The sequence below is a fragment of the Mustelus asterias genome, chromosome 23 (assembly GCF_964213995.1).
Source record: "Mustelus asterias chromosome 23, sMusAst1.hap1.1, whole genome shotgun sequence".
Taxonomy (NCBI): domain Eukaryota; kingdom Metazoa; phylum Chordata; class Chondrichthyes; order Carcharhiniformes; family Triakidae; genus Mustelus; species Mustelus asterias.
This window is the reverse complement of record NC_135823.1, coordinates 25,508,053-25,522,303: the sequence shown is the minus strand read 5'-3', so window position 1 is coordinate 25,522,303 and position 14,251 is coordinate 25,508,053. Positions and strand designations below refer to the sequence as shown.

General features: G+C 45.8%; 1 protein-coding gene across 1 annotated transcript in view; it reads right to left on the bottom strand.

The window, feature by feature from the left end:
* Nucleotides 1-14,251, bottom strand: part of mmd2a (monocyte to macrophage differentiation-associated 2a) — a 61,379-nt gene that overhangs the window by 12,136 nt on the left and 34,992 nt on the right. Inside the window, exons 4-5 of the mRNA XM_078240981.1 lie at nucleotides 10,217-10,291; nucleotides 2,295-2,396 (exon numbers count right to left, since the gene is read on the bottom strand). Coding sequence (XP_078097107.1) covers nucleotides 2,295-2,396; nucleotides 10,217-10,291 — 177 coding nt within the window. The remainder of the gene's footprint in view (nucleotides 1-2,294; nucleotides 2,397-10,216; nucleotides 10,292-14,251) is intronic.

Sequence of the window (14,251 nt, the reverse complement as noted above, 5' to 3'; positions counted from 1 at the left end):
AAGTTAAAGCAAAGTCAAAGTTTATTTATTAGTCACAAGTAAGGCTTACATTAACACTGCAATGAAGTTACTGTGAAATTCCCCTATTGATTATTGATTATGATTGATAGGTGTTGCTGTCACTGAAAGGGATTTAGCCCCAAGAGTGTCTTAGTTCTGTTCCACAGTTTAAGGGGAATTACAAAACTGTGGCTTTATCATAGAATCGTTACAGTGCAGAAGGAGGCCATTCGGCCCATCAATTCTGCACTGACTCTCTGAAAGAACATCTTACCCCTGCCCTATCCCATAACCTGCACATTTCCTGTGGGCAATCAACCTAACCCACACATCTTTGGGCTGTGGGAGGAAACCGGAGCACCCAGAGGAAACCCACGCAGACACGGGGAGAACGTGCAAACTCCACACAGACATTGGTGTGTGTGTGTAATTTACTAATATGTTTAACTGCACTCGGATGGATATCCTCTACGTGAGCTGAACCCTGGTGCCTAAACGTGACTATTGTTGGAATGCATTGGGTGGGACAATGAGAAAAGCCATTTATTGAGTATATCCATTCACTTTATACATTCCCTCAGCACAACACAAATGCATGATGGCAAACTGGCAATTCCAAACTTTGTTTTCCTTAAAACAATGCAACGAAGTAAGTGAGGTTGGTCTGACAGGGGTAAAGTGAATGGTTGTGTGGTTTCACCTTTGGAAACTGGGCACAGTCCAGGTCACCTGGATCAGAATTTCCCTCTGCGCCCACTGCAAAATCCTGCACTCAGCACCACACCTTGGCATTGCTTGAATAAAGGATCCATACAAACCTATGCAGGGTACAGAGAATGGCATTCTGCTGCTTACAGTAGAGTTGGCACAAGGTGAGGGGATGTTTTTACCATTGCCTAGACCACATGAACCTGGTAGGATTGCATTATGATTCTGGGCGGCAGAAATAAAAATGTGTTCCCATCTCCCAGCTGTGAGGTCCCTCCAGCGATGAGCCCATAATACTGTTAGGTCACAAGAAAGGTTTTAAGCTGCTGGATCATTTGGTAATATGTGCTGAAAGATTGGGAAGGATTGGAACACACAGATTGTTCACACAAAGGCATCATCATTGAGGGAAAGACAGCGGAGAATTGTCACCCTGCAATTCCCAACCCCTTTCCCAATGCCCAGTTTGTGAGGTGAACTCTAACCATAGGTAACCTGGTTACAGTTATGTAGAATGACTCTGGTCCGACCCCCAACTGGAAAACTGCATTCAGTTCTGGACCTCATCTCAGGAGGGATATATCGGCCACAGAGAGCGTGCGGCACAGATTCAACAGAATGATTCTTGAGTTAATTATGAGGATATGTTTCATAGACTCGGCTTATGTCCCCTTGAGTACTGAAGATTAAGGGGTGATTTAATGGAAGTGTTTAAGATATTAGAGAATCTGATAGGGTAGATATTGATATTGTCACTCAACTAATAATCCAGGGACCCAGGGTAATGCTCTGGGGACCAGGGTTCAAATCCCACCACGGCAGATGGTGAAATTTGAATTCAGTAAAAATCTGGAATTAAAAGTCTAATGATGACCATGAAACCATTGTTGATTTTTGTAAAAATCCATCTCTTCACTAATGTCCTTTAGGGAAGGAAATCTGCTGTCCCTACCTGGTCTGGCGTTCATGTGAATTCAGACCCACAGCAATGTGGTTGACTCTTAAATGCCAACTCAGTTCAAGGACAGTTAAAGATTGGCAAAATGCTGGTCCAGTCAATATAAAACAAAATTCTACTCATCTTGTCATTTCCAAATCAGAGAAGTATGAAAATATGGCTTGACTGTGGACACATATCGGAATCTGAAAGGGTAATTTAAAATAAATGTCCGTCTTTTTAAATAGTTTGCCCTGTACCAATGGAATCTGTGCCAATGAAGCTGGTTGGGATGGTGTTAAGTGCTGTTCCTAGACCAGCCTCTAGGGGGAAGTGGCCTGCAGTTTGTGCCGTTGGGACAAAAGATTGTCTCTTCCTAAACGCCTGACACCTCCCTGAGTGGGGGTCAGGGATCTGTGGGGAAGGGGGGGTGGATTGTGGGGAGTATGGGGATAGATGGGCTGAGGGGGGGGGGGGCGAGGATCACTATCCAGCATTCCATGGTTTAGTATGTTAGTGCAACAAATCTTCTTTGTTAGTGAGTTTTAACTGAAGACAAAAGATCTATAATGCAGTTAGAAGTACATACCAGCTTCTCCTCACTACGCCCTTCATTTCTGTTTCACTTTCAGTCAGTCTAGGTACTCACCGTTCATGAAACAGAAACACATAGACGGTCCCTACACAGGCCATCATCCAAATGATCCAACGCATGTGAGATGCCCAGGGGCCCAGCTCCCGGAGATTCAGCCTATACGGAAGGGAACAGCAGCACATTAACTTGATTCAGTTCAACAAAGGGGCAAAGCCAGGAGCTTGTGAATGGATCAGACACTCGTTTCAGAAGCTGCTGGGACACACACCGCACCAGTGTTACTCAGCCGGCTCTGGGCTCGTGAGAGCTGTGGGAGTTGCTCTTGCGATGGCGTGAGCCGTGAGGGCAAAGTTCAAGCAATCCTCAACTCCAGGACTGGGTAAAATGATATGACTGCTGATGGCATTAGGTCCATCGATGCTGGGATATATGATATATTGCATTTGTTAGAGTGGTTGTAATGAGGAGATGTGAAAGATATTATTGGCTAACCCTTCGGTTAACCAGCGATTATTAAATTAGTGGTATGGAAGTGAGGAGAAATATTAGGAGGATTTTTTTAATGCAGGGAGTTCCCAAAGTACAGTGGCTGAGATAAAAACCGATGCATCTTTGGAGGAAATTGTGTATTGACAATTGAAGCAGAACAGGGCAATAAGCTAAGGCGAGGGTGAGATTGCTCCAGCAAAGAGCTAGTATGGATCTAATGGGCTGAATTACTTCCTGCCATGCTCTAAACATTCAGATCTTATGTTGCCTTTCATACCCTAAAACACTGGTTAGTCACAATCTTTAAGTTTACACTGTCCCTCATCTGGCTCCTTTCATTTGCAGTGGCGGAATGCACCACATGGTGGCAGTATTGAGTCGCACACACATGGAATAAAATGAAAATGTGCATTTATGTGGCGCCTCTCATGACTTCAGGGCTTCCCAACATGCTTTACAGCTAATGAAGTACTCTGGAAGCGTCTTCACTGTTGTGATGTAGGAAACAGGGAGACCCCAGGTTGGTCTTTCCTGAGTCAGCTGATCTTAGCGCGGGATCATGGTGAAGGAATATTGTTGTCACAATCCGGAGAAGGCGGTTGGGAATTGTAAACTGAGGTGCTGAGGCATGATGGGGTTGCGCCTCAGCCACGATGCCTTTCCTGGTTGAATAACCTGTTGAAGTGTCCATCCAGGTTGTCACACAAAAAGAAATGGCTGCTTGGGTGGGATTAGCAGAGATGACCAACACTTAGAGCTGTAAGTCCGCTTGAGTGGTAAACAGTGAGAAAATGTGAATAAAAACCTCTTGGAATGGGGCGGGAAAGGCAAAATAAACCGATGGAAACATTTAAGAAGCACCTGGGCTGGGGAAGGGGGTGGTAATATTAACCCACCGCGCTCGGCAGGGTTAAAATAGTCTCTGAAAAGACACTGCATTCCCTCCACTCCAATCACAATGCCTAAATTATTTTAGGCAGCCCAGGTGCCCACCTGACCCAGTTGGAATGAGTTGCCGAGCCTTTCTAGTCAGTGGCAAATCTTCTAATCGCCCAACAAGAACCTTCCCACCACCCCTCCCGACTAATAAAATGAAAAGCTGACCGTGACACAGAAGCTCTGCAGCATGCTGAACACCAGCGCTGCTGCCGGTTTTACTTAGCAGATTCATCCTTAGCTGCATTTCCTTAGATACCAGCGCGTGCAGTGCATTATTGCCGGGATGAGAAACTCATTAAATCAGAGAACAGGAGCGAGAATTTCTACTGTAAATTCAGTGCGATTGCAAATTTATCCTGAACCCCTTATTTAAATCAAAAACAGAAAATTGCTGGAAAATCTCAGCAAGTCTGACAGCATCAGTGGAGAGAGGGTAGAGCTCTGACGAAGGGTCATCTAGACTCGAAACGTTGGTTCTATTCTCCCTTCACAGATGCTGTCTGACCTGCTGAGATTTTCCAGCATTTTTCTGTTTTTGTTCCAGATTCCAGTATCCGCAGTATTTTGCGTTTCCCTTATTTAAATCAATTTGGATGACTTGTCTTTCCACTGCTCCTCAGCCATAGAATCCCTACAGTGCAGAAGGAGGACATTTGGCCCATTGAGTCTGCACCAACTCTCTGAAAGAGCATCTTACAGAGGCCTCCCCCCACACCCTATCCCTGTAACATCATGCATTTACCACCTAACCTACACATCATGAACACTAAGGAGCAATTTAGCGTGGCCAATCCACCTAACCTGCACACCTTTGGACTGTGGGAGGAAACCAGAGCACCCGGAGGAAACCCACAGACACGGGGAGAACATGCAAACTCCACATAGACAGTGACCCAGGCCGGGAATCGAACCCAGGTCCTGACGTTCCCACATTTAAAAACAAAATCTCTCGTCAACGAGTCACCGAGTTCAGTCAACATTCAAAGTGAATGAAGAAAATAGGAAAGAAGAAGAAAGGTATTTTATGCAGGAACCTATCCTCACTTTTCACTCCACCTCTTTAATTTACTGTCTTAATGAAAGGCCGGGCAGGCTTGATGGGCCAAATGGCCTACTTCTGCTGCTATTTCATACATCCTAAGAGTTTTAACAACACCAGGTTAAAGTCCAACAGGTTTATTTGGTAGCAAATGCCATTAGCTTTCGGAGCGCTGCTCCTTCATCAGATGGAGTGGATATCTGCTCATAACCAAGGCATACAGAGACACAAACTCAAGTTACAGAATACCGATTAGAATGCAAATCTTTACAGCTAACCAAGTCTTAAAGATACAGACAATGTGAGTGGAGAGAGCATTAGGCACAGGTTAAAGAGATGTGTATTGTCTCCAGACAGGACAGCCAGTGAGATTGTGCAGGTCCAGGCAAGCTGTGGGGTTACCGATAGTGTGAGATGAACCCAAGATCCCGGTTGAGGCTGTCCTCATGTGTGCGGAACTTGGCTATCAGTTTCTGCTCAGCGACTCTGCGCTGTCGTGTGTCGTGAAGGCTGCCTTGGAGAACGCTTACCCGAAGATCAGAGGGCGAATGCCCGTGACCGCTGAAGTGCTTCCCCACAGGAAGAGAACAGTCTTGCCTGGTGATTGTCGAGTGGTGTTCATTCATCCATTGTCGTAGCGTCTGCATGGTTTCCTCAATGTACCATGCCTCGGGACATCACATGAAAACATCATGTGAAATGCGCATGACGTGAAAACACCATCTACCAGGTAGATGGTACCTACTCTTGCAACTCGGCCAACGTTGTCTACCTGATACGCTGCAGGAAAGGATGTCCCGAGGCATGGTACATTGGGGAAACCATGCAGACGCTACGACAACAGATGAATGAACACCGCTCGACAATCACCAGGCAAGACTGTTCTCTTCCTGTGGGGAAGCACTTCAGCGGTCACGGGCATTCAGCCTCTGATCTTCGGGTAAGCGTTCTCCAACGCGGCCTTCACGACACACGACAGCGCAGAGTCACTGAGCAGAAACTGATAGCCAAGTTCCTCACACATGAGGACGGCCTCAACCAGGATCTTGGGTTCATGTCACACTATCGGTATCCCCCACAGCTTGCCTGGACCTGCACAATCTCACTGGCTGTCCTGTCTGGAGACGATACACATTTCTTTAACCTGTGCCTAATACTCTCTCCACTCATATTGTCTGTATCTTTAAGACTTGATTAGCTGTAAAGATTCGCATTCTAATCGGTATTCTGTAACTTGAGTTTGTGTCTCTGTATGCCTTGGTTATGAGCAGATATCCACTCCATCTGACGAAGGAGCAGCGCTCCGAAAGCTAATGGCATTTGCTACCAAATAAACCTGTTGGACTTTAACCTGGTTAAAACTCTTACTGTGTTCACCCCAGTCCAACGCCGGCATCTCCACATCATTTCAAACATCCCCATGTTTATTTTAAAGCCATTCTCCCTGTGCCTTTGAAAGAGTTATCCAATTAATCTCAGCCCCTACTCTTTCCTCATAACTCCGGAACGTTCTTACCTTCAACTACTTATGACTAAGTCCGGTGACATGAGCAGGGGTCGGATTGACTTCCACTGGAGAGCAGCCTGGCTGCAGTGGCATTTTTAAGCTCCTAAGCTATGCATCCGTGAGGAGCATGTGGAATCTTGTGGAGAGGGAGGCAGGGTATGGCCCTCCCCACCGTTACCTCATAGGCACCAACACCCGGGCGCCATATTTGAATGGCAGCTGGACATCACACTCCACCAACTCTGCTTCTTGATTTCCCCCCCCGCTCAACCCCCCACCCGACACTGCCCAGTCCTGCCTCGCACTCAGCCCTCCCCTGCACCCATCCTTGGCACAGCTCACGCTCCAGGTAGCTGGTATCTCTCAGTGATGGTGTGAAAGGAAGGCAAAAGCGGTGTCTACTGACCTCAAGGTCTAGGGAGAAGTCTACCCCACTAGGTGCACGCCATCGACGTACTGTCATGAAAATTCTAAATTCCCACGGCGGGGTAATTAATTTTTTTAATTACTATTCATTCGTGGGACATGGACTTCGTTGGCTGGCCAGTATTTATTGCCCATCCCTAGTTGCCCTTGAACTGAGTGGCTTGCTGGGCCATTGGTATTGGACACTGAATCATGGAAAGGATAGATTGATCTTGGAAAGAGCGCAACCGGAATGGTTTTTTTAATTCATTTATGGGATTTTGGCGTCGCTGGCTAGAGCAGCATTTATTGCCTATTCCTAATTGCCCATGGGAAGGTAGTGGTAAGCCACAATCTTGAGCCGCTGCAGTCCAGGTGATGGTGTAGGTACACCCAAAGTGTTGCTAGGGAGGGAATTTCAGGATTTTGACTCAGTGACAGTGAAGGAACGGTGATATATTTCCAATACCGGATGGTGAAGTTTATTTATTAGTGTCACAAGTAGGCTTACATTAACACTGCAATGAAGTTACTGTGAAAATCCCCTAGTCACCACACTCTGGCACCTGTTCAGGTACACTGAGGGAGAATTTAGCATGGCCAATGCACCCAACCAGCATGTCTTTCGGATTGTGGGAGGAAGCCGGAGCACCCGGAGGAAACCCACGCAGAGACGTGCAGACTCCGCACATATAGTTACCCAAGCCGGAAATTGAACTTGGGTCCCTGGCGCTGTGAGGCAGCAGTGCTAACCACTGTGCATGACTTGGAGGGAACTTCCAGGTGGTGATGTTCCTATGTATCTTCTGCCCTTGTCTTTCAAGATGGTGGCGGTCATGGGTTTGGAAGGTGCTGTCAAAGGAAACCTAGGACTTTAAGGGTTAGATTACGAGGAGAGATGGCATAAATTAGGCCGGTATTCCCTGGAAAATAGAAGATTAAGAGCGATTTGATTGAATTGTTTAGGCTTGGATAGGGTGGGTGGGGAGGGCCTATTTACCTTAGTGGAGAGGCCAATCACCAGGAGGATCAGATTGAAAGTGATTGGTAGAAAGATTAGAGGGTAGATGCTGAGAAACCTTTCACCCAGATGGTGGTAGGAGTCTGGAACTTACTGTCTGAAAGAGCAGTAGAGGCAGAAACTCTCAACACATTTTAAAATAGTTATGTACCTGAATTGCCCTAACCTGCAGGGCTATGGACCAAATGCTGGACAGTGGGATTAGGCTGAGTGGCTCCTTTTCTGGCCACAGAAACATGTTGGGCCAAATGGACTCTACCAGTGCTATAAACTTTCAAGGATTCCACTCAGTGACTTTGAGAGAAATTGAAAGGGTAAATGGGAAAAAATATGTTCTGCTAGTGGGGAAATCGAGGGAGAAGAGAGAGTTTATTTTCTGTTCACAGATGGGCCTCAGACAAAGGAAAATAACCTTAAAATCCAAGTTAGGCCATTTGCAGAGAATTTAGGAAGGACTCCTTCACACAGAGTAGCTAAGATAGGGAACTCTTTCCAACAAAGAAACTGTAGACTTTAGCTCAATTAATCATTTTAAATCTGGGATGGATTGATTTTTGCTCGACAAAGGATATGGAACCAAGGAAAGTCATGGAGCTAAGATCAGCCATGATCTCATTGAATGGGGGAACCAAGCTCATGGGGCTGAATAGACTATTACAGCGTAATGTTCCTTCTATTGTGGTAAAAATAATAGACGTTGAGTCTGAGAGCTTCAAGTAAAGATTTTACTGTAAGGATATGTTGAGAGGGATGTATCCTGGTTGGTTTCCAAGGTCTCCCTCTTTAATAAAGTCCGAGTAACAAATTTATAGTTTTTAGTTATCACATTTTACTATACTGCTTGGTACAACCTTCAATTACTTTAACATATAACATAGAATCAACGAATCATAGAATCCCTACAGTGCAGAGGAGGCAATTCGGCCCATCGAGTCTGCACCGACTCTCCGACAGAGTGCCTTATCAGATCCTCTCCCCCATCCTATCCCTGTAACCCCACACATTTACCATGGCTAATCCATCTAACCTACACATCTTTGGATACTGAGGGGCAATTTAGTATGGCCAATCCACCTAACCCGCACATCTTTGGGCTGTGGGAGGAAACCGAAGCACCCGGAGGAAACCCACGCAGACACGGGGAGATCGTGCAAACTCTGCACAGACAGTGACCCAAGGCTGGAAGTGAACCTGGGTCCCTGGAGCTGTGAGGCAGCAGTGCTAACCACTGTGCCACCCACGCCATCAATTACGAGACCCAATTAATGGACCGGACAATTCAAGCTCGCAGATGTTCCCTGTCATCTCACCCTTTTGGCTTCGGAAAGTCTGTCAGCATTCGATGTCCAATAGCTCCTTGTCTGTTTTCTTTTCTCCTCAAGGGTGGCCATGTGGCACAGTGGTTAGCACTGTTGCCTCACAGCGCCAGGGACCCGGGTTCAATTCCGGCCTCGGGTGACTGTGGGTGGGGTTTGCACATTCCCCTCATGTCTGCTTGGGTTTCCTGCGGCTGCTCCAGTTTCCTCCCACCCTCCAAAGATGTGCGGGTTAGGTTGATTGGCCACGCTAAATTGCCCCATATTGTCAGGGGGAATAGCAGGGTAAATATGTGGGGTTATGGGAATAGGGCCTGGGTGGGATTGTGGTCGATGCAGACTCAATGGGCTGACTGGCCTCCTTCTGCACTGTAGAGATTCTATGATTCCTGTTTTCTTCTTATCTAGGTTCCCACAGTAATGGCTACAAATCCCATCATGCTCAGAAAGGGCTAGCTACATTGTCTACTCTCAGGCTATTAAGTGTTTCAATATCAACAAATATGAACCCCTGACATTAGGGATCAGTCACCTGATTCTGCTTTGTGTATCCTTAAGAGCTTGAACATTAGAATTGTTTTGATGATGGGACAAAAGATGTTAGCTTACCAAAGGATGTTGCGGGCTCAGGTTGCACGTTTAAGTTAGATCAGCGCAGAGTAAACTATAAGACAGGCCCCAGGGGTGAACAGACAGTTTCTTAATTCACGGCTGGGTCTGGCTCCTTAATTATTAAACAGTAATGGAGATAAGGAATGTGTCTACAGGTTGCTGTGAGTAGCTATTTGACTCCCAGTATACAAGTAAACCATTTATCCATCCAAAGCACATTGCAATGGCATACTAATTGTTGTCTTGCGTTTGAAGTAACTAATATAATTGCTGACATTCCAGTACAGTGCTGAAGGAGTACTGCACTGTTGGGAGTGCCAGATGAATGTTAGCAATTATATTAGGAAAAAGGTCGCATGGTAATATTTGATGAGGGGTATGGCACTCTCCTGGTACACGAGCTAATATTCCTCCCTCAGCCAATTCCCACAAAACCAATATTCTTCTTATCTGTGGGATCTTGCTGCGTGCCGATTGACGGCTGCGTTCACCCTACATAACAACAGCGATATTCCTCGAGAAGCACTTTGGGACACCTTACGGTTAATGGCACGAAATACGTTTGAGGTTTCTTTCAATTCTTTTTCCACAGCCCACCCAGTCAGTGTTGTCACAAACTCAATACTCAACAATTCTTTGTTGACTCACCAGGGGGCGTAAGATGCAGCAATGAAGAAGTAGATTACCATCCTGTCGAACATGTGGAAGCAATGCTCCATTGTCCTGGACAAACAAAGGAAATGCTTGGATAGAATTACACTGGGCGCAGTACAGTGGCACAGGTTCACATTGTATTCTAAAACACTGATGAGCTTCACAAAAGGATAAGAAGTAGGACATCCTCAATCTAAAGGCTCTATTATAAAACTATCGTAATCAGAGTTAAAATATGGGACAGGCTCTTTTGTTTTTTGGGTGTGGTAACTAGCTTGGGCCTTTGGAATTTAGATAAACACACACATAGGCTGAAATGTTGAAATTTTACAGAGGTTGTGGCTCCAGCAACTGGACTCCCCACCCCCACCCCCCGGCTGAAAAGTCAGGAGTGAGCATGCCTCCACTGGACTAGGAAGCCCCGACAAGAATTGATTTGATTTGATTTATTATTGTCACATGTATTGGGATACAGTGAAAAGTTTTGTTTCCTGTGCACTATACAGACAAAGCATACTGTTCATACAGTACATAGAGGAGAAGGTAAGGGAGGGTGCAGAATATAATGTTGCAGTTACAGATAGGATGTAGAGCAAGATCAAGTTAATATAAGATAGGTCCATTCAAAAGTCTGATGGCAGCAGGGAAGAAGTTGTTCTTAAGTCGGTTGGTGATCTCAGACTTTTGTATCTTTTTCCCAATGGAAGAAGGCAGAAGAGAGTATGTCCGCAGTGCGCGGGATCCTTGATTATGCTGGCTGCTTTTCTGAGGCACAGGGAAGTGTAGACGGAGTCAATGGATGGGAGGCTGGTTTGCGTGATGGACTGGGCTTCGTTCACTAATCTTTGTAGTTTCTTGCAGTCTTGGTCAGATTTCACGGTTGTCAGACTTTTAACAATGTGAGGCCCTGTCTTTTGCTCCATGTGGGAGGATATCCCGTCTCCCAGAGCTGCTGGCCAATTAGATGGTTGCACAGCTCTTCAGACACAGCAGTTACACCGGACACAGTGGTCCCTGCTGGTATTGCAACACAGTAAGAAGTTTAACAACACCAGGTTAAAGTCCAACAGGTATTGCAACCACAAGGAGCAGCGATGGAAACAGGAATCTGAGTTAAGTCAAGGCAGCTTCTCTGGGGCTAGTCAGGCATGGCCCAATAAGGGGGTTCAGCGGCCCCACCATAAAATTGATTGAAAGAGATTGGCCATGCTTTTAATCAGGTGAGTTTTGGTCACCCAGGAAGTGAGGTGGGCTAGAAATGTATCTGCTGCTCCAGGAATCAGTTTTAGCCTATCTCAACTCCTGGGCTTCAATTCAGTCCTTGCAGATAATTCCCAAAGCATTCCAGGCAGAAAACCAATGCTGTTACCTTCATCTGTTCAACATCAGTGTGCCAATAATAAGATAGGGTTTGAAAAAATAATAAATTACGTTATTTATTTGAAGAAATACTACATATATGTAATGTTAACTGGGAAGCAGTATGTACCTGTCTGATTTCTACAAGCTGCTGCTGTATGTGTAACATGCACTGCGACATCACATCCTGTCTCGGTGGTAATGATTGACAGCAGTTTAAGGTACGCTCCTTTAAAGGTACATATACATCATGTCACAACATCCCCCTTTTTCTCGTTTTACCCTGAGAGAATCAAACTATTTACATGACGGCAAGAGGAAATAATCTTGTGTGCGAATACAAAGCAATTGGTTTGCAAATCTCTGAAATGTATTGAGTGACAAAGATCTATGATCAAGGCTGCTGTGTGTTTTCAGCATGCTGGTTCAGGGGTGTCTCTCTTGTGTTGAGTCAGAGGCCGTGTTCTGTTTGCAATAGGGTTGCTCGGTTTCTAGCTGTGGGGCTGTTCTGATTTGGTAGCTGTTTTGTCACACTCTCGTGCCATGTGGTATTCGTACCTGATGTACTCTTGGTTCTGGGCACATGCTCACAACTTCTGCTGGATTCCACGCACCGTCAGTTGGATGTTGCACTCGGATATTTTGTCCTACATTCAGGTTGGGTGATTTGTTACCTGCCTGCAGGACATGGGCATCTTTCACCTTCCCTTGTTTTTTGATGAATGTATCTTGTATTCCTGGGAGTGTCGGCAAGTGATGATTGGGGAGGATTGTCTGTACCTGCCGACCAGTGGGAAGCTGTGAACAATCGTTTAGCTTGGTGACTATCTGATCAGGTCAGGCTGATGAACGGATTGGATTCAGCCACCAGGAAGGAAAGGAAGAGTTGGTGCCAAGGATGGGAAGCCGTAAAACTTGCAAGTCTGCTTGTGAGGAAGATACCGAGATTGATGGTTGCCACGGCGGCACAGTGGTTAGCACTGCTATCTCACAGCACCAGGGACCCGGGTTAGATTCCAGCCTTGGAGAGAATGTGCAAACTCCACACAGAGAGTCATCCGTGTCTGTGTGGGTTTCCGCCGGGTGCTCCGGTTTCCTCCCACAGTCCAAAGATGTGCGGGTTAGGTTGATTGGCCATGATAAATCACCCCTTAGTGTCAGGGGGACTAGCAGGGTAAATACATGGGGTTACAGGGATAGGGCCTGGATGGGAATGTTGTCAGTGCAGGCTCGATGGGCTGAATGGCCTCCTTCTCCACTGTAGGGATTCTATGACTAGGATTCTTAGGTGAAGACTGTTTATTGCTCGTCATAGAGCTCACTTCTCCACTCTACCATGATACCGCCTCTCCCCCAGTGCTGCCTGCGTCTTTATTTACACATCTGAGTATAATTAACTAAGCAAATCCCACCACCTGCCCACTGTATTTACCTTGAATTACTAGGTATTTAACATACATCAACAAAAGCTATTCGTTTGAGACCTGTCAGAACACTATTCCCTGCTTGGGCTTCTCCTGCCCTGGGCTTTGGATTCTCGCTGGCTTCACTCGATGGGAAAGACAGCCAGTTCCCACTCAGGGCGAATGCAGTCAGATCCAATTATGGCATTGGTACCCGACGTGTTTGTGTAAAGAAGGACACCACTGTCTTTAACGAGTTCAAATTCAGAGCAGTGAGCTCCTGGCATCTTTCAGGCAGATAAATAACCCAAGCTGGCCAGCGATCCTGCTTCCAGCAGTTTTTCGAGTTAAAATTACCATTCTTTGCTATAATGGGAGCATTCTAACCTTTGATTCAAAAAGTTAAAGTTGATTCAAGCCCTATTACAGGGCTGGGATTTACCGGCCATTCACGCCCCGCCGCTGCTCCAAGCGGGGATGGAGAACTTGGCGCTCAGCCAAATCTCCGTTCACTGCAGCAGGACTAGAAAATCCCGCGGGCGTGAACAGCTGGAAAGTTCTGCCCCGGATGTTTGAGCACATAATGCAGGTTGACATTCCGGTGCCATACTGCTGGTGTGCTGCAGTGTTGGAGGCACTGTCTTTTGGATGTCAAACTAGGGATCTGTGGAATCCCGTAACCATACTTAAATAGGAGCAGGGCATTCTTCTAATGTCCCAGTCAACACTTGATTCTCCGACATCGCCCACAGCTGGGATTTTCCAGTCCCGCTGCTGTGAAAAGATTTGGCCGAGTGCCAAATTCTCCATTCTCGCTGACAGGTCGTGCGAGACTGGAGAATTCCAGCCTTAACCTTTAATCACCGCCATCAAAATTAGGTTTACCTAATTGCTGTTTGCGGCTCCTTGCTGGGTGTGCTGTGCTGGAGGCATTTTCCTACTTCATGGTACATTTTAAATGTATTTAATTGACAGTGAAGCTCTTTAGGATGGCCTGGCATTGTGGAAGATGCTAAATCAATGCAAAATCAATGTACCTTTAAACAAATCCCTGTCCCTCAAGAAATGAATACTGAATGTAAGAAAATATTAATTATATTTAGTTACAGAGAAAAATAAAATATTTTACCAACAAGAAGATTTAATTTTAAATGTTAAAAATGTTAATTTTTAGAAGTTTTATAAAGAGATATTGTTGTGAAATGAAGGTCTATGTTTCTGTTATCAGCACAGTATGCATGTTGGGCGCCAATGGCCCAATTTACAT